Source organism: Balaenoptera physalus (assembly GCF_965194825.1).
Source record: "Balaenoptera physalus genome assembly, chromosome: 15".
Taxonomy (NCBI): Eukaryota; Metazoa; Chordata; class Mammalia; order Artiodactyla; family Balaenopteridae; genus Balaenoptera; species Balaenoptera physalus.
Window position 1 is genome coordinate 75335209 of NC_138894.1, and position 25876 is coordinate 75361084.

Sequence of the window (25876 nt, forward strand, 5' to 3'; positions counted from 1 at the left end):
CGAAGACCTAACACAGCCATAAATAAAATAAATAAATAAATAAATAAATTTTAAAAAAATAGCTGCGTTTTAACACCTTTAAAAAAAAAAAAAGAAATTAAGGGAAACCTAAGTAAATGGAAAGACATTCCATGTTCATGAATTGGTAAACTCAGTATTGTCAAGATGGCAATTCTGTTCAATTCGCCCTATACATTCATGCAACCCCTATCAAAATATTATCAGGATTTTTTTGTAGAAATTGATAAGCTGATCCTAAAATACATGTGGAAATGCAAAGGACCTAAAATAGTGAAAACAATTTTTTAAAAGAAGAACAAAGTGATGCAGCCACAATACCTGATTTCAAAACTAACTATAAAGTGACAGTAATCAAGACAGAGTGATAATGCAAGTATGGACACATGGAGCAATGGAACAAAATCAAAAGCAGAGACATAAATTTTTACTTCTAAAGTCAACTGATATATACAAGGTGCCAAGATAATTTAATGAACAAAGAATAGTTTTTTTCATAAATATTACTGGGCCAATTGGATATCCACATGCAAAAATATACATAAATAAATAAGATGACAAACTACCAATTAAAAAATCTGCAAAAAAAAAAAAACAAAAAACAAAAAAATCTGCAAAAGACTTGAATAGACATTTCACCAAAGAAGATACATGAATGGCTAAAAAGCACATGAAAAGATGCTCAACATCATTACCTGTTAAGGAAATGCAAATCAAAACAACGAGATACCACTTCATGTCTACTAGGATGGTTATAATAAAAAAGACAGACAATAACAAGTGCTGGTGAGGATGTGGAGAAACCAGAACCCTTATCTATTTCTCGTGAAAGTGTAAAAAGGTACAGCTTCTTTGCAAAAGAATTTGGCAGTTTCTTAAAAGAATTAAACATGAACTTCCTTTGCAACCTAGCAATTGCACTCCTAGATACCTACCCATAGAAATGAAAACATATGTCCATGCATACATTTCATAGCAGTATTATTCATATGGCCCCAAACTGTGAACAATCCAAATGTCTATCAAGTAGTGAATGGAGAAACAAAATACGGTATATCCAAACAATGGAATATTATTTAGCAATACAAATGAAGTACTACTGTTATATGCTACAACATGGATGAGCCTCAAAAACATGCTAAGTAATGCTAGTTTTGTTTTCAAGCCTTTAACTTCTGCAGATCTGTCAATAACTTTAGCAAAACTGATCTCCGCATATTTATGTTCAATAGTTAGTGCTGCTAGATTTGTCAATCTATATTTGCTCCCAATTGCTAGACAACATTTTGTAGTAATTTTAATTTTAAACAGTTTCTTTTACATGAAACAGCATACACACAAATAGTTAAGAAAAGGCTGAAACATAAGGTTGAGTTTGACATAAGGTAGAGTTTTTTCATAAAAATTATGTTTCATAAGGGATTTCAAATATCGTAATACTGTTCATGCCTTTGTTTCTTTGAGTAGCTAAGTAGCTTTCGGATGTCTCTACAGCTGAAACATTTCAAACAAAAATTCCAAGTAGTCTTGGAATGACCAGTTGAAGTTCTGCTTCTTGAATTTCTTGAGTTCTGCTTCTTCATCTTTATAATTGTTGTGCAGTCATTGTTTATTTTAAATATCCTGTTTTAACACAGGAATATGTGGTACCACAGGGGCTGGAGATGTGAATTATTCTTGAATAATTCTGAAACTTTACGAACTTAAAAAGAACTCTTATAAGTGAGTCCACATGTGTCAGGGCCAACTATATAATTAGGAGTTCTTGGAATTAACTTTCTTATACACTGTAATGTTTATCAGAGCACAAGTAATAAAAATGTGCTAATTTGAAGCATACATACATACATACACACATACATGCATATGTAATTAAAACACAGTGGTAGCCACAACCCTTGTTTAGAACTTGAGCCAATCAAATATTTGGGGGGAGAGAAGTATCTTACTACTGACATTGTTCAGAACAGGTGACACCTGGTGATAAGAGGAAGCCGACTGGCTTTCAGTTGGTTTTGGTATTGTTTTTGAATTCCTCACAGACAGTACACCTCTTTAGTGCCTGGATGCTGGACAGAGAGCTCCCACCACTCTGACCTTGGTAAGACACTGTATTTCCCCTAATGGACTGTGAATTCTCTGAGGGCTAGAACTACTCCCATCCCCCTCTCCAATCTCTGTACCCTCAGCCTAGCACAACGCATGGCACACAGTGGATACCCAACACATGTTTATTGAATAACTGAATGAAACAGTGTAGGATAGGAGTAGGGAGGCTTCAGATGCAGGTAGTCAGATTTGGTGGTGGCTAAAGGAAATGGAGAGGAAATCCCCGGGACCTGACCACTGATCAGAGGTTGTGAATATGCGTCTGTCAGTGTTGGAAGAGAGTGTTGCAGAGAGAAGAATCACAGATGACCTGGAATTTTCTAGCCTGGAAGTAACAGAAAATCATGTGACTTTTAAACTCATATAGGGAATATAGGAGGTCCAGTGTTCCAGGGGACTGGACAAAGGTGGAAATGATGACTTAGCTCAGTTTGGGCCATGCTGTTGAGGTACCAGCAGGTCAACCAGAGATGGTGTCTAGTAGACAGCTGAAAACACAGATTTTATATTTAATTTTTTGTTTAAATGATACAAGTGGCTTGTTAATAGTTTTCCATTGTCTTTTTCAATAGTGAACACTGCTTCAGCTACTTTATCCCTAAATAGGCTTTTGAGCAGAGCTGGGAACATAACTGTTACTTATACAAGATTGTAAACATCCTATTGACAAATTTTAGGAACACAACACATTTTTTTTTAAATGGGGATTGCCTAAACTAGCTAGCATGCACCTGGGAAAGAAAATGCTAGTTGCCTTCAAATCCATTTCCCCCTTCTTCAATATTAATAAAATTTCAGACTTTTGGTTAGGCTGATATTCAGCTGTAATAAAGACTAAATTTTCAGTTTCCCTTGCTGCTAGATCTGGCCATGTGATTAAGTCCTGGTGAATGAAATGTAAGCAAAAGTGATATGTGTGTTTTTAGGGAAGTATTTTTAAGGAAAGAGGGCATGACCTTCTTCTCTTTTCTCTCCTCTTACTGACTGAAATTGGGATGTAATGGCTGGAGCTTAAGCAGCCATAAGGTAAGCTTTGGAATGGAGACCACACTCAGGAGTACCTGACACTTCAGAGGACCATCTTAGCTCTGAATTTCCTACCTTCACTTATAGCCAAACAGTATCCTAGTATACAACCTTACAAAATAGTGTGAATTTACAGAGCACAAACAATAGTCAATTAGGCAGGATTTCTTATAGTATGAAAGCTCGCAACAGTGACACTTGTACATGGTCTTGCTAAGGTTTTACTATTGCTTATGCTCATTCATAATCTTTGATACAAAGAGCTAATGTGAGAAAAAGATTAAAGTATGACTACAATTTTACAAAAACAAAATAAAAAGCAATACATAGAAGAAAGATTAGGGACTTCCCTGGTGGCACAGTGGTTAAGAATCCGCCTGCCAATGCAGGGGACACGGGTTCGAGCCCTAGTCCGTGACGATCCCACATGCCACAGAGCAGGTAAGCCCATGCACCACAACTACTGAGCCTGCGTGCCACTACTACTGAAGCCCACGCACCTAGAGCCTGTGCTCTGCAACAAGAGAAGCCACCGCAATGAGAAAGAAGCTCACACACTGCAATGAAGAGTAGCCCTGGCTCGCCGCAACTAGAGAAAGCCCGTGCGCAGCAACAAAGACCCAACACAGCCAAAAATAAATAAATAAATAAATAAATAAATAAATAAATTTATAAAAAAAAAAAAAAGAAGAAGAAAGATTAGAACAGTATTTGTCTTGGGTGTTCAGGGGAGTCCCCTCGAGGCGAGATAAGCATGATTACGAGTCAATTATGCAAAGTAAATAAATGAATGAATTGCGAATGAATAGATGGATGGATATGCCCAAGGTTTTAAGTTTTAAAAAGGTTTTAAATTTTGAGGAGTTTATGAGCATTCATAAACAAAGAGAGTGAACATAAACACAAAGCTTAAATGCTTCACAATTTAGAAATCAGAAGATTGGTTATTGAGTTCTGCAGTGTGAGTTGATGACAACTGAGAAAGAGATGGAGGGTAGAAGGGAGGGGTGCAGTGTAGAGGTTCTCTGAGACCCAGACTAGCACTGGACCCTGACCAGCAGTAGGGTTGGTGGGATGGAGGTGAGAGTCAGGCCATTCTCCAAAAGAAGGACCCTGAGGAGAAGGAAGGAGGATCTAGGATCCTCTCCAGGAGTTAAATCCCAAGGAGGACTGATCAGTTCTCAACATTCTAAAACGATGGTTCACAAGGTGCTAACAAACTGGTTCTGAATCATCCTGTATACTGTCCTTTATTTTAGGAACCAAAAAAGGTGTTTAGTGAGTGGTGGTGGGTGATGATAAGTAAGAAGATTCTCCAAGTCTAAATATCATGCAATTTTTCTTTAAAACTGTACACATATTTAAGGAAATTTTAAAATTCTCTAGATTTAAATTTGCAATTTCTAGTAATACAGCAGTAAATCATAGAGGAGTTCTACAGGGTCCAGATTCAAGTTAGCAGCAACTCAGGAAAAAAATGAAAAGGCAAGAGAAAGGAAGTTATATTCTTAGACTTAGATACTTTCTATTTCACTAAAAGTCAGTAAGAAAAACTTCAACAGTTCTAAAAAAGCTAAGTACATGTGTACATACAGAACAAAATATGTAACTATTAAATGTAATTGGATCATATTTACATGTTGAATTATTTAGTATAGGGACTTAGGTATCAGGGCTGCTATTTTTTCTCATTTCCTACTTTCTTCATTCATTGAACAAATATTTATTGAGGGCATATTGTGTGCCAGGTACTATGACAGGATTATAATGATACAGCTATGAAATATGATGATATTATATATACAATATATCATATATACCATATAATGATATGATACAATGATATAACAGGATTACAGTGATATAACTATGACAGAATTATAATGATGAACAAGACACAGCTCTCTGAACAATTTTATCTCTTAACCAGGGAAATGGTTAAGTAAACAACAACTTCCACACAGTATGACACACACCATGATAGGTCTAAAGATAGGACATACCAAGAGTACAGAGGAGAGGCACTTCTCCCAGTCTTTTGGAGTTATATAGAGGGAAGAAGCATATGCAAAGAGCTAGAGGAGAACGTTTGTGGAACTAGACATAGAGATATAGTTTGACTGGAGATTTTAAAATGTCAGCCATCAGTAATAGCATTTCTTGACATCTATTTGGATTTTAAAGTGGTTGCTTGACTAAATGCCACTAGACGATAGTATCTTTCTGGTCTTATACCCTAAAGTAAAAATGATGAGTTGATGATGCCTCATATTTTCAGAGAATAGTTTCAGAGTGCAAGTTGGCAGTTTCATAGGAAAGATAGGAAAGGAAAAGTATAGCCAGAAATAGAAAAGCACACATAGTGACTTCTTTTTGAGAGCTTAAATGCTCTGAAAGATCATGACAAACTATATCACCGTGTCTGTTATTCAAATAATAGAAAGAAAAGAATGCCATTAACTGTTCACAATGTATCTCAGAAATCAAAGATATGTAAATTTACTTCCTATATTTTGTCAATATACCATCTTTCTAATTCTTACTCCTTCTGAAATAACAGCCAAATATCATTTAATAACGAGATAATAAATTAGGAATTATAAATTTAAAAATAATTGTAGAGCTTAGGATTCAGAAGGTTCCAACTCAGACCCATATTTGGCAATGATAACATAAAGGTTAGTCAAAAGAACTTTTCTTAAAACAAATCAAAACCAAAAGTGAGACATGCAGTTGGGATAGGGCGAGAGCAGGGTTGTTTTGTTTTGTTTTTTCATTTTTAGGATTAAAAGAGAGAAGTCCTGATAATGGAGTTTATGATGGTTGATGTTTTAGAAAGCACAGATTAGAAAGAATTTATGTCTTTGAAAGTAATAACAAGACATTTTCTCAAATTTAAACTGAATTCGTAGCTCTGTGAATGTATTCCAATGTTAACTCTGAATTCAAATGTACTGTTGACTGGCCTTTGAGAAGGGGTGTTACAGTACAAAGAGCATGGAGTGCTGAACCAAACTGACCTAGATAGGAAACCCTGTCATGTCACTTGTCAGTTATGGGCTGTTGCCCAAATCATTTAATCTCCTTGGGTCAGTTTTCTTACACGTAAAACTGGAATACTTATTTCTGACTCAGGATTGTTGTAAACTTAAATGAAATAAATATCTAATGTGCCTCGTTAGACCAGGCACATTAGATATTGCCAGACCCTTAATAAACTTCTGCCAGTTGAATTAATATTAAGCAAACAGGTTAGTGATATTCAATGTTAAATGAGATTTTGGACTCTATAGATAACTTTTTCCCAGTTTTTAATTATCTTTTGTTTTATTTTTAGGATTAAATAAATTCGTTTTTATTTAAAAATTTGGGGGGGGGGAGGTGCCAAAACCTGGGAATAAAAATTTTTAAAGAGAGAGAATTAGAAAATACAGTCAATGCTCTTTTTGTTTTCTTTTTTTTGGCTTAAACAACAGAATTAATTTTCTCACAGTTCTGGCAGCTAGAAGTCCAACATCAAGGTGTTGGCAGGTTTGGTTTCTTCTGAGGCTTCTCTCCTTGGCTTGTAGATGGCCATCTTCTGCCTGTGTCTTCACATGGTCTTCCCTCTGTGTCCTAATCTCTTCTTACAAGGACAACAGTCATATTGGATTAGGGCCCATTCTGGTGACATTTTAATTTAATTACCTCTTTAAAGACCCTATCTTCAAATACAGTCCCACTCTGAGGTACTGAAGGTTAGGAATTCGATACATGAACTTGGAGGGGACGAAATGGAGGCTATAACACCCCTCTACCCCGCCACCCCTGTTTTAACATCGGCCTTTTCCCATTTTAAGATAATTTTACTTAGTTTTGGGGAGGGTAAAACACTTAGTTAACTATTATATTTTAATGATTAAAAACAACTCTGTAAAATGAGCACACAGTGAATACAGTCACTTTAATCTAGGGTCGCCGACTCTCTGGGCCCGGGGAGGGCATGCAGGTGGTCAGAGCCCAGTCAAAAGGGATTCGCTAGGACTAGGGGAAGGAGGCGGTCAGCTGGGAAAGAAGCTCCAGTCAGCGGGTGGCACGTCCAACTGCAGTCTATAAAAACGCATCTCGGGGCCAGTTTTACTTATGGTGACCGAGTGACGTTTCTGTTCCTGATTACCAGCGAGCTAACTAACCCTGGTACAGGACTTCAGCTTAGACAGCGCTTTGACAGGCTGTGTCTCTCTTAATCCTCTTGTCCCCGAACAAGGCTGGTGGAGATTTGTCAGCGGTAAACTGTTTACTCTGCACACATTCCAAGAGGAAAATGGGCCCCTGCGCGGGAAAGAGACTCACTCCCGGGACAGTTACGCAACGAGGACCTCACGGATCCCCGGGCTGCCAACTCGGCCGCTGCGCCCCTCCACGGGACGCAGGCGCTGTAGCGGAGTTCTTCCGGCGAGATAGCTGTCCAGCCCCAAGGCCGCTGCGTCAATGCTGCGCGCGGCGAGAGGCGGAGCCTCGGCCCTGCGTCACTCGCCTGCGACTGCGCCTGCGCGGGTAGTCATGCTGTCAACCAGGCGCCTGGGTCTGGTCTTGCTACCGCTGAGGCGTCCCCGGAGGTGCCCAGGGTTCGGGACCTGTCCATTCCTGCGCTGCCTTGGGCAAGAGCCCTTCGAGAGAGCCCGGTTATTGTGTTGCAAATTCTCGCCTAGAAACGCGCGAGATGAAGAAGGAGAGCGCGAGGCGGCACAGAGGAAAGCCCCAGACGCAGAGTCGCCTCCATCTCTCCCTCCGCGCGTCCGGGGACTTGGGACCAGATGTCTTTCGTCACTGGAAAGCCTCAGACTACCGACACCGCGAAAGGAGTCACCCCCTCGAGAGCGCGAGGGCTCGAGTGAAGACCAGGACCAGTCGGGTCCCGCACGCCAGGGATCCGGGGGTACTTCACTGCCCGCCTTGGCCCAGTCTGCCACCAAGGATGACGAACTTCACGTCTCCTCTTCCTGTTCAACTACCCGAGAGGTGCCTTTTCGGGCTGGGGAGCTGATTTTAGCTGAGACTGGGAAGAGAGAAACACAATTTAAAAAATTATTTACGTTGAGCAACGCTGGACACTTGACTAGTAGCTGGGGGCCAGTCCCGTTCAGCGAGATCGTGGGGAAGTTCCCCGGCCAGATACTGAGGAGTTCCTCTGGTAAGCACTTCATGCTGAGGAGGCCAGCATTGGAAGACTATGTATTACTGATGCAAAGAGGGCCTGCCATAACATGTCCTAAGGTAATGCGATGGGAGTTAGGTTCATATTGGTTCCACCAAGAGCAAAACGGATGCAGTACTACAGACCTGATTAATGTACTTAAAGCACATCTCAGCACGTTTCAAGTTTTTTAAACTTTGGGTTTATTTATTTATTTATTTATGGCTGCGTTGGGTCTTCGTTTCTGTGCGAGGGCCCTCTCCAGCTGCGGCAAGCGGGAGCCACTCTTCATCGCGGTGCGCGGGCCTCTCACCATCGCGGCCTCTCCTGTTGCGGAGCACAGGCTCCAGACGCACAGGCTCAGCAATTGTGGCTCACGGGCCCAGCCGCTCCGCGGCATGTGGGATCTTCCCAGACCAGGGCTCGAACCCGTGTCCCCTGCACTGGCAGGCAGACTCCCAACCACTGCGCCACCAGGGAAGCCCTCAAGTTTTTATTCTCACTTTTTTTTTAACCAATGGCTATGACTTTTACATATTTTATGATTACTAATTTTAGGAAGAAATAGCCAGATTTTAATTTTAACTTGGGAGCTTCGATTCTCTGATCTGTAAAGTGATTTACTATACAGAGTGATGTGGACTCACTAGGCAATAAGAATGTGTATTTATTTCCCATAATTCTTAAGTTTTCGAGATCAACATTCAAGAGAACGTTGAACTCTTGGGGACAATTTTTTAGCACCACTGTGGCCATATTTTAAGCATCATATTTAATCAGGCATGTTATTAGAGGTATATTTTGTCAACAATAGATATCTCACTATGCTTTTTAAAATGTATTTTTTAATTTATTTAATTTATTTTATTTTTGGCTGCGTTTGGTCTTTGCTGCGCGCGGGCTTTCTCTAGTTGCGGCGACTGGGGGCTACTCTTCGTTGTGGTGCGCAGGCTTCTCATTGCGGTGGCTTCTCTTGTTGGGGAACACGGGCTCTAGTAGTTGTGTCACGCGGGCTCAGTAGTTGTGGCGCACGGGCTTAGTTGCTCCGCGGCATGTGGAATCTTCCCGGACCAGGGCTCGAACCCGTGTCCCCTGCGTTGGCAGGCAGATTCTTAACCACTGCGCCGCTAGGGAAGCCCTCACTATGCTTTTCCCATTAGAAAAAATTTTTTATATGAAAACAGCTAAAATTAGACACTAAACATAAAAGGAATATTATTTATAAGTAAATTACCTACCTAGTTCCTTGTTACAATCTTATGCTAATCATCCATTGCTAGTGGTTTATTTTAATCATTAGTCACAGTCACTGTCCTTGAGCAGAATGTTCCTTTGTAACAACTTCTCCTCCTAGTCCTAGATGAGGAATCATTATTTCTTTAGTAAATACTCGCCTACCTTATATATTCAGGGCAGTATTTTAGGGAGGTGAAGTGGTGAACCACAGTCCTTGCTCTCAACATAGACCTTATGTCCTAGAGGAGGTGACAAGGAACAAACAAGTAAATGAAAGAATTCGATAATTTCAGGTAGTGCTAAGTGCCATGAAGACAAGTAGATTAACAATAACATTGTGTTGGGTAACCTGGGGGAGGAGAATACTTTATGTCAGGTGGTTAGAGAAGGTCTCTGAGGAGGTACATTTGATAAACTAACTAAGGAAGAGCCAGCCTTGCAAAGATCTAGGAGCAGAGTGCTTGCAAAGGGAAGAGTATTGCAGAGTTCCTGCTGTGGGCTGAGTGGGTTAGGTGAGGGAGAGAATGGTATGAGATGTGCTGTGGTTGGAGATATGAGTATTTTATTCCATGTGCATTGGGTGACTGTTGGAAGGTTCTAAGTAGGAATCCAGTCTATATATATATATTTTTTTTTAAATAAATTTATTTATTTTATTTATTTATTTTTGGCTGCTTTGCATCTTCACTGCTGTGCGCGGGCTTTCTCTAGTTACAACGAGCGGGGGCTACTCTTCGTTGCACTGCAAGGGCTTCTCATTGCGGTGGCTTCTCTTGTTGTGGAGCACGGGCTCTAGGCATGCCAGCTTCAGTAGTTGTGGCTCACGGGCTCTAGAGTGCAGGCTCAGTAGTTGTGGCACACGGGCTTAGTTGCTCCACAGCATGTGGGATCTTCCGGGACCAGGGCTCGAACCCACGTCCCCTGAATTGGCAGGAGGATTCTTAACCACTGCGCCACCAGGGAAGTCCCTCCACTGACTTTTGAAAGCTGGTCTCCTCCGTAGAATTACGTAGTTTTATCTTAATATTAAAAGTTGGTCTGAGGGAGCAATTTTGAATAAACTTCCTAACAGTTACGTGTAAAGTGTGAACATTTCACAGGGGTCAATATCAAGCACTTTTAGGTTTGGAGTAGAAGTATAAGTGGCAACACTCCCTAAATTTTTATTTTTATTTTATTTTTATTTATTTATTTATTTATTTATTTATTTAGGCTACGCCCTGTGGCTTGCGGGATTTTAGTTCCCCGACCAGGGTTTGAACCTGGGACCATGGCAGTGGAAGTGCCAAGTCCTAACCACTGGACCGCCAGGGAATTCCCAACACTCCCTAAATTTTTAAATTAATCTTTTCTGCTGATTTGCATGTTTGGAATACTTATATAAGGACCATTGGAGAGTAGAAATTGTTGCCACTTAAGACTAAAGTGCAGCCCAGTTATTAAAACCTTCTGTTGAATTAGTTAGGAAAGAGATTAAAATTCCTGCCAAGGAAAAAAAGGAAAAAGTCTGAAAAGATTGTTTGAAAGCCTAAAGTTTTGTTTTTTGTTTTTGTTTTTTAAAGGAAGTCCTTTATTTATTTATTTATTTATTTATGGCTGTGCTGGGTCTTCGTCTCTGTGCGAGGGCTTTCTCTAGTTGCGGCAAGTGGGGGCCACTCTTCATCGCGGTGCGCGGGCCTCTCACTATCGCGGCCTTTCTTGTTGCGGAGCACAGGCTCCAGACCTGCAGGCTCAGTAGTTTGTGGCTCACGGGCCTAGTTGCTCCGTGGCATATGGGATCTTCCCAGGCCAGGGCTCGAACCCGTGTCCCCTACATTGGCAGGCAGACTCTCAACCACTGCGCCACGAGGGAAACCCAAGCCTAAAGTTTTAAAATGTATAGATAACTCAATAGTAGAGTGATATTTCATAACTTCAGAGGAGTCTCCCAGTAGCTTCAAATCCCTTTTGGAAAGAGGCAAGGAAATGAATAAATGCTATTCCCACCCCAGTTTTGGACTGAAATTGCTAGGATGTGTAAAGTGGGCTCCAACCTCATTCCATGGAGACCAGGTAACCTGAATGGCAGGAAGCAAAAGTTAAAGTGTGCTAAAGTTTTTTTAAAATTTTATAATTCTAGTCTTATATGAAAGAGCCAAGGAAATAGAACTGCCTTCTCCAGGGCATTTCACTGAAATGGCTACTGGAGCTGCCTCCCACTCCTGTGTGAAGTTATCTGTGCCCCCTCCCACGTCTACTCCCACGTGCCTGGCAGATAGGAGAGGATATGTATGTCTGAAAGACTTTGAATTTGTTAATGAAACTTTCTGACTAATACACCTTAAGAATTATGTGTCTAAGTATCATTTGGTTCAAGCCTTAGTCCATCATTTAAGAAAATACATTTTGGTTTTTAATTGGGTAACTGTACCTGTTAAATAGTTTCTTATGCATCCAAACCTATATTTAATACACAACTTTGTTGTGACTCAACAGAGGATCCTAGAAACCCTCCTATTTCTTTTAGAATTTTCACAGCAGCTTTTGCCAGAGAAGGAAAAGATAGTAAAACCTTACCAGATGTGCTGCTTATTAGCAACTTCGAAAGGTTTGTTATTGGGGGGATGTTGAAATAAATGCTAACATTTAAATTTTTCTCTCTCTGTAGCATTTGTAATATATAGTGAAATGATCAACAGCGTGGTTAGGAGATGTTTGGGAGTTCAACATCAGTTCTACCCCTGACTTGCCCACTTGATTCCTGGCTGTGTGACTTTGGGCAAATTACTTTTTTGATTTCTCATCCTTATAATGGGGATGGTGATAACTTTTCTCATATTATTATTTTGATTAAACAAGATAATGTTTGAAAGCAGTTTGCATAGTTAACAGAAGCCTGGCACCTGGTGAAGTTTCAATAAACAGCTATTACTACTATCATCCATGATATTTCTGTTAACAAAACAATTCTTTAGTTATAAAGTTTGGCAAATGAGTCCTTCTGTCTATTCCTGGTATCCTAATTCTAAATGAGCATTCATCATTTCATGCAGAGATTATGTAATAACTTCCTAACTGGTCTTTCTACCTCTAATTTTTTTCTATTCTAATACATCCTGTATTTGTCTCACAGATTAATCTTTATAAAATGCCATTAATATTACCTCAGTGACATGCCCCAGTTACTTACCAGGTTAAGTTCAGATGCGTTAGCATGGATTCAGGTCTCTCCTTACCGCTCCTCCTGAGATGGGCAAACCTGTTTCTACTTTGTGACTGTTTCCTTAAATTCTCTATGTCTTTAAGCTAGGGCAGTCTGCTGATTGCTCCTTTCTCTGAGCTCCTATTCTTACTTATTTTCTGTAATTTCAATATCATACTGAAGTGCTTCTGTATTTGCTACCTGATTCTTGAATCTCTTGTTTCATCAAGTAAAATATAAACTTTTGGTAGGCAGGGCCAGAGTTTAATCCTTTTTTATTTTCACTTCTTTTCTCCAAGTCCAACATAGTGTTTGTAAGCCTAGGTGCTTAGTACATATTTATTGGTCACAGAGTCACTCATGCTGTATTTCAATCATAGGATATGAATATGATACTGTTGATGATGAATATCCACCCAGGTGATACTGTTTTGGAAGCTGGCTCGGGCTCTGGTGGAATGAGCTTGTTTTTATCAAAAGCAGGTAAGAGATTGGGATAAATGAGTTGAATTTAGATGACAAAGAAGACATTCAATCTGTTCATAATAACGGGAAGTTAAATAGATACAGATGTTTCAGAAAATATTCACATAACTTTGTGATAGAGAGCATTCTCCTTGAAATCAAATGTAAGCAACTGTTTTTCTTTCCATTTTGTACATTTATTCAAGTCATTCTCTGTCTAACCCTCTCTCTTTTTGCTTTCTGTTGCTCCCTCCACACTTTTTTTTAACTAAATTTTTTATTAGAACATAACATAGCTACAGAAAAGTACACAGATCATAAGTGTATACCTCAATGAATTTTTATATTGTGACCACACTCACGTAGTTATTACCCAGATCAAGATAGGGAATGTTATTGTACCATTGAAACCTCCTCAAATGCCTTCTCAGTCCTTATCCTACCCAAAGGTAGAAGGTAGCCACTACTCTGACTTTTATGACCATTGATTAGTTTTGCCTGTTTTGAATCTTACGTAAAAGGAATCCTGTAGTATTGTACTCTTTTGAATCTGGTTGCTTTCATTCATCATTCTGTTTGTGAGGTTCAGCCATTGCATGTAGCAATGGTTATTTCATTTTAGTTGCCATTTTTGTAAGTAAAGCACAGTTTATCCATTCTGCTGTTGATGGGCATTTGAGTTGAACATTGTGAGTAGTGCTTCTCTGAACATTCTTGTACTTGTCTTTTGTGCACACGTGTACATGTTTTTGTTGGTAATAGTGCCAAGTGAATACTCAGTATGAGAGAATATAGAAGGAGGAGGGCTGTCAGCTGCTGGAGAAGAGTCATATACTATCAGGGGCAAAGAATTATTTTTGCTGTTCGTGAATAAATTAATGCGTAATATAGAACTATTAAGCTAAAGCTAGATCATGAAGAATTTTCCTTTCTTTAAGAAAGTCTCTAAATATTGTCAGTTGGTAAAAGTACTGCTTGAAGGTAACACCTAATCAAAAATCAAGAGGTATATAGTAAACATAAATATCTGTTCATGTTCCCACCACTTGATTTCTGATTACTGTTATTGTAGTTGATTATTGCTCCCTTTGACCACTTAATTCCTCTGATTGTCAGGATTGCTTTGGCTTGTTTGGCTGCCTCTGCAGTGTTCCCTTTCTCACCTAACAATAGACAGCATTCTCTTTTGGTAGATTTTTTTTTTTAATCATTCATGTTGGTTTTATTAGTGCATTCTTTTTTAGCTAATAAACATTGTTAGAGCAGTTGTAGGTGTATGTGGGTAGATTTTATAAAGATTACATATAGACATATACTGAATTAAACTTAAACCTTTTGTTTTTTGACCTAATGTCATCACATATAAACATAATCCAACTTATACTGGGTCAGGAAATTCATTTTGGGCTCCTCACATCTTTTGTTGGACTCTTTTCTGTGCATAGTTAAAGGCAGCCATTTCTTCACAATCTGTGACAGATTCCTAAATACATTTGACAAAGTGAATTTATAAAAAATTTGTGAAACAGGAGGAATGTATTTCTAATATCTATAGTGTTGGAGGAGTGTCATGGCATAAATAATGCCAAACTATGAGTGATCAAGAAATTATTGCTATTTACCTTCAGGATGGATTTATTTTCACCATAATTTTCTTTTCTAAGTGTTTAGCTTATGCTACTGTTAACATTAATGTTTATCCCTTGAGAACATGATGACTTACAGCTGGACTTAAATTTTAAAGAGACATGCTGCAATTTAAACTCTTCATTTTAACTATAGACTGATTGATCTGGGACAGCCTCCAAATGGTATCAAATCACCTCATATAGAGGTGGGTAGAAAATTAATTGCCGTAAGTTAAAATGTAGTAGTTTTGTGTGAAACTGCAGTATTACTATGATAAATAGTTTGAAAGTTTTTCAGACACACACAAAAGTACAAGTATCTTTTAAGTATCTGAAAGGCCTAACTTCATCCATAGCAAAAGACATGCAAATTAAAACTACAATGATAAACTATATGCAATTTTTAGATTGACACAGATAAAAAGTTTGATAACTCTTTGTTGGAGAGAATATGGAGAAATAGGCACTCTAATACATTGTTGGTCGAGTGTAAATTGGTGTCATTGTTTTTTTGGAGGACAATTTGGTAATAATTTTCAAAATAAAAATATTCACATATCCCTTGAGTCAGCAATTCCATTTTTAGGACTTTATCCTATAGATATACTGGCTCATGTGTACAAAGACTTAGGCAAAATAATTTTTATTGCAATATTGTTTGTTATAGCATAAGACTAGAAACAAGCTAAATGTTCATCAGTAGGTGACTGGTTAAATAAACTGTGGCATAGTCATACAATGGAACATAATAGCTGTTTAAAAAAATGCAGTAGATCATTAATCACTGAAATGGCATTGGTAAATAAGAAGGAAGGTACAGGACAGTATATATGATAGGTAACAACGTGTGTTAAAAACAGAGAAAGATACTTGCACACTTGTACTATAGGCAACGACTATCTCGGGAAGGGTAAATAACTACGGTGGAATGATTGTCTCTGATCAGGGAGACTGATTGGGTATTTGGGATAGGGTAGAGACTTTTGTAACCTTGAACTATTTGAATTATTTTTTCACATCCATGTAATATCTTTGCAAAATAAAATTTTGACATTCTTTATGTACTGATTAATACTGTGTAGTGTCATAATTTTTTTTAAATTAAGTTGGATCACTAGGACGAGTCATAAGTTTTGAAATTCGAAAAGACCACCATGAACTGGCTAAGAAGAATTACAAACACTGGCGTGATTCATGGAAAATGAGTCATGTAGAAGAGTGGCCAGACAACGTGGATTTTATTCATAAGGATATTTTAGGAGCAACTGAAGACATAAAATCTTTAACATTTGATGCGGTAAGTTTTCTAAAGTGAGTCCTATGATATTACCTAATACTGAGTACAAAGAAAACAAGGGCCACACTTCTTTTATATGGAAAAGGATCTTCCTTCATTATTTGTCCCATTTCTATCTCTAAGAGTGGGAGGAATATTTTCCTTTAATATCATGGTGGGATTTAGAGCAGAGAGATATACTGAATTAGCTGCCAAAGTTGTTAATAAATGTGGGGTAATGATGAAATACTAGGAGGAGTAGTTGAGCATCATGAACTTCAACATTTCTAGGATAAAGGAATAATAATTTGGAAGCAGCATTGGGAGCATACTGAGCCCCGCACCTGACCTCATATTGTGAGATTTGGGGTAATAAATAGCCTCCATTTTTGAGGGAAGAGGCAAGAGGCATCTTTTGACAGTTAAAGTCAGGATGTAGAGGAGTGTTAATTAAAGATGTTGAGGATAGAGGCATATTTATTGTGAACAAAGCTCCAGAAAGTGGAGTGGAGGGATTTGTGAGGAGGTGGAGGAGTGGGAGGTTGAGTTAGGGGAGGAGAAGCAGAGTATTATGAAGATAAAAGGATAGATGATGAGAGAATGCCATTTTAAGCTGTGAACAGTGATGGTGGAGATGTGGGCCATAGTGCTATTAGATGACCTCAAAGTTTCAGAATTCTAGTTTAAGTTGCCTTATCCTTGATGATGCCATTATCAGTTCATGGCTTGACGCTATGGACTGAGGTCTGGGTAAGAAGTCTTCTTCACGTTTCTTTCTTTTTTTTAAATAAATTTATTTATTTTATTTAATTTATTTATTTTTGGCTGTGTTGGGTCTTTATTGCTGCATGCAGGCTTTCCCTAGTTGCAACGAGCAGAGGCTACTCTTCATTGCGGTGCACCTGCTTCTCATTGTGGTGGCTTCTCTTGTTGTGGAGCATGGGCTCTGGGTGCGCAGCCTTCAGTAGTTTTAGCACACGAGCTCAGTAGTTGTGGCTCATGGGCTCTAGAGCACAGGCTCAGTAGTTGTGGAGCACGGGCTTAGTTGCTCCGCGGCATGTGGGATCTTCTGGACTAGCGCTCGAACCCGTGTCCCCTGCATTGGCAGGTGGATTCTTAACCACTGTGCCACCAGGGAAGTTCCTTCTTCGCTTTTCTTAATTGGCTATTAGAAACTTAGATTATTTTAGGAACTTTATAAGGGAAACTAGGTGAGAAATGAAGTAAAGTTCAAAGAGGTGATTTTTATCGGGACTGGTTCCTATCTCTAATATAACAAAAGCCAATAGCTACAGTGGCACAGCTTCCTGGACACAAGGACCACAGTTTTGTTTTGTTTTTTCTCATCCTTGTTTGGCTTGCATATTATATAGCTCAATAAGGGCAGAAAGAGGACTTGTTCTATGTAGGCCATCCATAGGAATTTCACAGATACCTGGGAGTTTAATTGGTCATCAGAATTTTGCTTGATGAGCATGAAACACAACAAAGGATTTTAACAGTATTGTTACAACTTTGTGGAAACCTGCTGAAACATCCATCCCTGTTCCAAAAGAAAGAATACTCCTTACTAGACTTTTTCAATTGAATCTCTCTTGAATAATAGTGTCAGATGAATACTCAGAGCATATAGAAGGAGGAGAACTGTCAGCTTCTGGGGAAGAGTCGTATACTATTGGGGCAAAGAATTATAGTTGGTGTTCATAAATAAATTACTCATAATATAGAATTATTAAGTTAAAGCTAGATCATGAAGAATTTTCATTTCTTTAAGAAAGTCTCTAAAAATTGTCAGTTGGTAAAAGTCCTGCTTGAAGGTAGCACTTGACCAAAACTCAAGAGGTGTATAGTAAACATAAATATCTTTGGGGGAGAAGATGTTTATTTATTTATTTTGTTGAAGTATAGTTGATTTACAATGTTGTGTTATTTTCTGGTGTACAGCAAAGTGATTCAGTTGTACATATATATACATATTCTTTTTCATATTCCTTTCCATTGTGGTTTATTACAGGATATTGAATATAGTTCATACAGTAGGACCTTATTTATCTATTGATATTTTATATATAGTAGTTTGTATCTGTTAATCCCAAATTCTTACTTCATCCCTCACCCCCCCCCTTTCCCCTTTGGTAACCATAAGTTTGTTTTCTATGTCTGTGAGTCTTTTTCTGTTTCATAAATAAGTTCATTTGTGCTGTATTTTAGATTCCACATATAAGTGATATCATACGGTATTTATCTTTCTCTTTCTGACTTACTTCACTTAGTATGATAATCTCTAGGTTCATCCATGTTGCTGCAAATGGCATTATTATTATTTTTTTTTAATTAATTTTTTTTATTTTTGGCTGTGTTGGGTCTTCGTTTCTGTGCGAGGGCTTTCTCTAGTTGTGGCAAGTGGGGGCCACTCTTCATCGCGGTGCGCGGGCCTCTCACTATCGCGGCCTCTTGTTGCGGAGCACAGGCTCCAGACGCGCAGGCTTAGTAATTGTGGCCCACGGGCCTAGTTGCTCCGCGGCATGTGGGATCTTCCCAGACCAGGGCTCGAACCCGTGTCCCCTGCATTGGCAGGCAGATTCTCAACCACTGCGCCACCAGGGAAGCCCACAAATGGCATTATTTCATTCTTTTTTATGGCTGAGTAGTATTCCATTGTGTATATGTACCACATCTTCTTTATCCATTCATCTATCGGTGGACATTTAGGTTGCTTCCATATCTCGGCTATTGTAAATAGTGCTGCTGTGAATTGGGGTGCATGTATCTTTTTGAATGGCAACTCTACTTTTAGTTTTTTAAGGAACCTCCATACTAGTAAACATAAATTTCTATGCATGTTCCCACCACTTGATTTCTGGTTATTGTTATCCTAGTTGATTATTCCTTCCTTGACTACTTAATTCCTCTCCTAGCTGCCATCTCACCTCCTGGGCCCTCACACTTCCAATCCATTCTCCTCATCTTTAGACTAATCTAGTTCTCATACTGTCACTCTCCTGCTGAGAAACCAATTAGGAGCTTTTCATTCAAAGATTTATGGTGTCCTTCAGAATCTGATCTCAACCTTCCTTTCTTTAGCTTTTTTATATAACCTGCCTATACTCCTGCCATCTCAAATGAGGGTAGATGAATAAAAAAGGTGTTGAACCACAAAGACAAAGAGAACAGAACAAGAAAAAAATGGCTAATAAAAGATTTTAAACAAATTTTAATACATTTTGTAAACAACCTAACCATCAAAAGAGGAATGGACATGATGGAATACTAACAATGGTATTATTTAACATAGTGAAATAAATGTACTATATCTACATCAATAAATCTCCCTGAGAAAACCATAATTCAAAAAGACACATGTGTCCCAATGTTCAATGCAGCACTATTTACAATAGCCAGGGCATGGAAACAACCTAAATGTCCATTGACAGATGAATGGATAAAGACTATGTGGTACATATATACAATAGAACATTACTCAGCCATAAAAAGGAACGAAATTGGGTCATTTGTAGAGATGTGGATGGACCCAGAGTTTGTCACACAGAGTGAAGTAAGTCAGAGAGAGAAAAACAAATATCGTATATTAATGCATATATGTGGAATCTAGAAAAATAGTACAGATGAACCTATTTCCAGGGCAGGAATAGAAATGCAGATGTAGAGAACAGACGTGTGGACATGGGGGGAAAGGGGAGGGTGGGATGAATTGGGAGATTAGGTTTAACATAGACACACTACCATGTGTAAGATAGCTAGTGAGAACCTGCGGTATAGCACAGGGAGCTCAGCTCGGTGTTCTGTGATGACCTAGATGGGTGGGATGGGTGGGGGATGGGAGGGAGGTCCAAGAGGGAGGGGATACATGTATACATATAGCTGATTCACTTCATTGTACAGCAGAAACTAACACAACATTGTAAAGCAGTTATACTCCAATTAAAAAAAAAAATCTCAGACATAGAACTTAATGAAAAACAAATTATTCAAGAATAAGTATGGAATGGCCACATACATATAAAATTTTAAAAACAGTACCATGTATTGTTTGTAGCTATATACCTATGTTGTAAAAGCATAAAATTATTTGGCAACATTACCAACTTCAGGACAATGATTATCTCTGAGGAGAGAAAAGGAGGGAGTGAATAGAGGGAAGTAAGTTTTGGAGTTTATTCAGCCTGGTTCACTTAGGCTCCATTATAGCCAATATGACCTTGGGTAAATTACTTAATCTTTCTGTGCCTCAGTCACCTCATGTATTAAACAGGAATAGTAATCAGTAATAATACCTATTTCATAGCGTTGTTGAGGATTAAATGAGGTGTTTCTGTAAAATGCATAGAACAGTACCTGATACATAGTAAGCATTAAATTAATATTAGCTATGATTTTCATCATTATTAGTTTTCTCCTATTCCCTTTTCTCTACCTGTTTATTTTATTTTTTAAAATAAATTTATTTATTTATTTAATGTATTTATTTGGCTGCATTGGATCATTGTTGCACACGGGCTCTCTCTAGTTGCGGTGAGTGGGGGCTACTCTTTGTCGCAGTGTGCGGGCTTCTCATTGCAGTGGCTTCGCTTGTTGTGGAGCACGGGCTCTAGGCACGTGGGCTTCAGTAGTTGTGGCACACGGGCTTAGTAGTTGTGGCTCGCGGGCTCTAGAGTGCAGGCTCAGTAGTTGTGGTGCATGGGCGTAGTTGCTCCACAGCATGTGGGATCTTCCCGGACCAGGGCTCGAACCCATGTCCCCTGCATTGGCAGGCGGATTCTTAACCACTGCACCACCAGGGAAGTCCCTCTCTACCTGTTTAACATCTACTCTTCCTTCAAAGCTTAGATCAAAGATTGTCTCCTCCATGGAATAGACCTTAATCATCTAAGTGGAGGATTATCATCTTTCTCTGAATTACTGAACCACTTTCTTGATTCAACAAACATCTATTAGAGACCTGCTGTGTTGCCGTGTACTATGCTAAGACAAAAATGAATTATACATTTTTTTTTTTTTACCAATTGTACTTGAGCATTTGTTACTTTTTTAAAAAATTAATTAATTAATTAATTAATTTTTTTTTGGTTGTGTTGGGTCTTTGTTTCTGTGCAAGGGCTTTCTCTAGTTGTGACAAGCGGGGGCCACTCTTCATCGCGGTGCACAGGCCTCTCACCATCGCGGCCTCTCTTGTTGCGGAGCACAGGATCCAGACGCGCAGGCTCAGTAGTTGTGGCTCACGGGCCTAGTTGCTCCGCGGCATGTGGGATCTTCCCAGACCAGGGCTCGAACCCGTGTCCCCTGCATTAGCGGGCGGATTCTCAACCACTGCGCCACCAGGGAAGCCCCATGAATTATACATTTAAAGGAGCTTTCGATATAGAAGAAAAGGTAGACATACAAACATTTATTAGAAAGACTCAGAAGCATGAAACATTATGGCTGTAGAATTGGGTCTAATGAGGAGATGAAGCTGCAAATACAGTCATGAGGGACTAGATAATGAAGAACACTTGTGTGTATATCAAGCTAGGACATGTGGACATTATCTTTTAGATAATGGAAAACTATTGATGAGTTCTTAAGTAGGGGAGTAGAATGTCCAGATTCCTGTTTCAGAATAATTCTGGTGAAAGAATGGAATTTACATAGTCTATGTAGAAAGCTATTGTAATGTTTCAACAAGATATGATGAGGTCCTGACCTAAAGCATTAGCAGTAGGATGAATTTGAGAAATACTAAAAGGTAGATTTGTAGGACTGGATAATTTTAATCCAAATAGAAGCATCAAATTCTAATTTCTAAAAATCTTATATGTTCTGGTATAATGTTATAAGTAATAATCCTAGTTATTACTTTAAAATGTATATCTCAGAAATAACTAATTTTCTTGTCAACTGCATTATTATGAACTTTCATCAAATCTTTTACTGTGGTCATTTTTAAGTCTTTTGTCATTTACAGACAGTTCTGGGTGTACTCTGATGATTTTGCAAATATGTTCCTATAAAAGGGTTTCATCTTCAAGAAATTCATGGAAAAGACTCTGACAAGTACAGGTTTCTGGTAACTGACTGTACTGCTGAACTGAATGAATAAGCATTTTCAGAACTCTGATGAAAAACTGATGAACTCATAAAAGTGCTAACAAAAGATCAAGATGGAAAAAAACAATTAATTACATGGGACTGAGTGAACTGATGAGGATGAGTATAATTTTTGTGACTTTCTGTCTGAATTAAAAAAAAAAAAAAAAAATCCCACAAGGACTCAGAGGCAAAGAATATACAAATCAATTTTCACTGCAAAGTAAAGGAGCTGTTACAGTGGAGGATTACTGGACTGAATGTCAATATTATGACATAGTATGAGTGTGTTTCATGTTTGGTAATTGCAATCGTTGTTTTTGTTGTGGTCATCCATGTACAATGCTTGGTGTCAGTCTATTTATCTTTTGTAAAAATAAAATACAGTGTGTGTGTGTGAAAAAAAAAAAAAAAAAGAATAAAAAAAAGAACAAAAAAAAAAAAAAAAAAAAAAACCCCACAGATTCTCAAAAGAGAATTCAAGGTAAAGAAAATAGTGACTCTAAGTTCCTGGTTTGAGTGGCTAATGAATGGTAATGTTGTTAGCTGAGCATGGAGCTTTGGATTGGCAGGCTTCTTGGTAGTCTTATTTTTGGTCCTTGTTGATAATACACTAAATCTACAGTCACAGAAACCAATTTATGTCCACACCTTTGATTAGTCATTGAGATCTTTACTTGGATATCTAATAGGCATCTTTTTTTTAAAGTATTTATTTATTCATTCATTCATTTATTTATGGCTGCATTGGGCCCCTTTTGCTGCACGCGGACTTTCCCCAGCTGTGGCGACTGGGGGCCACTCCTCGCTGCGGTGCGTGGGCCTCCCATCACGGTGGCTTCTCCCATTGCGGAGCACGGGCTCCAGGTGCATGGGCCTCTGCAGCTGTGGCGAGCGGGCTTAGTTGCTCCCAGCAGCTGTGGTGCATGGGTTTCAGTAGTTGTGGCTCACGGGCTTAGTTGCTCTGTGGCATGTGGGATCCTCCCAGACCAGGGATTGAACCCGTGTTCCCTGCACTGGCAGGCGGATTCTCAACCACTGTGCCACCAGGGAAGCCCTAATAGGCATCTTAAACTTGTGTCCAAATCTTGAATTCTCGAATATTTCTCCCCAAGCTTATTCTTCCCATTGTCTTAAATCATTTTCCTCAATAGTAAATGACATCTCCATTCTTTCAGTAGCTTAGGATAAAAACATTGGATTCATTCTCACTTCTTTCTCTTACATCCAACAGACAATTCTAATTCTAATTGGCTCTGTGTTCTCATCACATCCAATGCTATTTGCTACTGCAAGTCACCATCATCCTTCCTTGCCCAAGTCAGAATGTACTTAATGCCACTGAATTGTACACTTGAAATGGCAACTTTATATGTTATGTTTATCACATTCAAAAAAGTTTAAAAAGTCAGATCATGTCTCAAACTCTCCAGTGACTTTTCTCTTCCTGAGTAAACTCTGTGAGATTCTGCATAATCTGTCCCTCCCCATCCCCACCACATCCCCACCATCTGAGAACTCTTCTCTTACCACTTTCCCACTTTTGTCTCCACTGCAGTGACTGTGGCCTTCTCAGACTCACCAAGTATCCTACAGCCTCAGAGCATTTGTATTTGCTGTTCTCTCCATCTGGAGCATACTTCCCCCCTCAGTTTCCACAGGGTAACCTTAATCATTTTCTTTAGGTATCTTCACTGACCAGCCTATGTATAAAACAGTACTTCCTTCCCCTGCCCTGTCATTCTATCCTTCATATCCTCCTTTATAATCCTGTAGTTCTTCATGTCACTCATTACCCTCTGAATTACATATTTATTAGATTTTTGTTTACTGCCTATTCCTTAATTAGAATATAAGTTCCTATGAAACAAAATAGAATATAAGCTCCCATTATATTTTTACCACTTAGCAAGATACTTGGCACATGGTAGATGCTCAGTAAATATTTGGTGAATAAATTAATAATGAATGATGACCCATTATTACTGTTTTTTTTTAAAACACGTAAACAGAATAATTTCTAATTTAGTAAATATAATGATGTGCCAACTACATTAGATTTCTAGAGTTATCTATCAGTAAGTCACTTTATTTTCTATTTGACTGTATTTTTGTTTTCAGTGAATTTTTTTGTAATTTCATTTACTCTTTGCATTCATTCGACATCTTTTGAGTACAGCCCTGTATTCTGCAACTGAATGAAGAGTAAAGAAATAAGGGACATGATTCTTGAATTTTAGAATCTCTAAAATTAATATTCAAAACTTTTGAACATAAAAATACGTATTTGAGATAATGTGAATTTCTATTGCCAAAAGCTGAACTAAAGCATTGAAACTTTACATATACAGTTGACCTTTGAACAACATGGGGTTTAGGGGCACCACTCCTACGTGCAGTCAAAAATCTGAGTATAACTTATAGTCGGCCCTCCCTATCCATGGTTCCAACATATCCAGGGTTCCACATCTTCAGATTCAACCAACCGCAGATTGTGTAGTACTGTAGTGTTTACTATTGAAAAAAAATCCTTGCGTTAAGTGGACCCGCACAGTTCAAACCCACGTTGTTCAAGGGGCAACTGTGTGTGTGTGTGTGTGTGTGTATGTATGTATGTGTATAAAATATAGCTAAAGATTCCTGTATTATCAATATTGCCAAGTACAAGACATGCCATTACAATTTTTATGTAGTCAAGTACTAAGACAAATTGTATAATTATAAGTATGCCTTTTTGAGAGGGGTAAAATGACAGTCATTAGTATTACATTCTAAAAAATGAAATACTTTAACTGGGTAATTGCTTTCCCAAAGTGTATCATTTCACCTCAATAAGAAAAGAAAACACATGCTTTATTTAAACAAAACTCAGTCTGATTCTCTTTCCCCCACTACAGGTAGCTTTGGATATGTTGAATCCTCAAGTTGCTTTGCCTGTTTTATACCCAAATCTTAAACAGGGTGGTGTATGTGCTGTATATCTAGCAAAGTGAGTAATGTGACTTTTTGGTAATGTTATTTTTTAAACACAGTTTTGTTTTAAGTGCTAGGCTAAAGTGTTCATTTTGTAACTGAGTTAAGTGTATATGTTATCTCGTAAAACTGTTATGATGGGCTTCCCTGGTGGCACAGTGGTTAAGAATCCGCCTGCCAATGCAAGGGACATGGGTTCAAGCCCTGGTCCGGGAAGATCCCACATGCTGTGGAGCAACTAAGCCCATGCACCACAAGAGAAGCCACCGCGCACTGCAACGAAGAGTAGCCCCCAATCGCCACAACTAGAGAAAGCCCGCACGCAGCAATGAAGACCCAATGCAGCCCAAAATAAACAAATTAATTTTTTAAAAGAGTCAAAAGAAAAAAAAACTGTTATGAAACAGCATATGTCCCAAATTCAGTTATATTGCTGTTTAAATCATCCTTCACATAAATGGTAATATAAGATGCATATTTCTTCTGACAGTTTAGAAGAAAAGTTTTTAAAAGTGTAATGTGAACAATGATGTTATAGTCTCTTTATTGTTTTTACTTAGTATTCTCCTCTTATGTGCCCTAACTTGCATATTTACTTTTTTTCCCTTTTGATTTAAGCATAGCATTTAAATTGGGGTAAGACGTATAGTGAACTTAAGTATAAAGTTATTGTTGTGGTAGAAATTTAAAGTAGATTTTTC

At 38.5% G+C, this 25876-nt stretch overlaps 1 protein-coding gene across 4 annotated transcripts in view; it reads left to right on the plus strand.

Moving 5' to 3' along the window:
- Positions 1–6646: 6646 nt before the first annotated feature.
- TRMT61B (tRNA methyltransferase 61B) overlaps positions 6647–25876 on the plus strand; it is a 32615-nt gene continuing 13385 nt past the window's right edge. For 3 of the 4 annotated variants that reach the window (XM_082426154.1, XM_082426155.1, XM_082426152.1), the window contains exons 1-4: positions 6647–8409; positions 13127–13229; positions 15946–16136; positions 25100–25191. In XM_082426154.1, the coding sequence (XP_082282280.1) occupies positions 7624–8409; positions 13127–13229; positions 15946–16136; positions 25100–25191 (1172 nt within the window). In that variant the 5' untranslated portion in view covers positions 6647–7623. The remainder of the gene's footprint in view (positions 8410–13126; positions 13230–15945; positions 16137–25099; positions 25192–25876) is intronic. The other variant, XM_082426153.1, reaches the window with a different exon arrangement.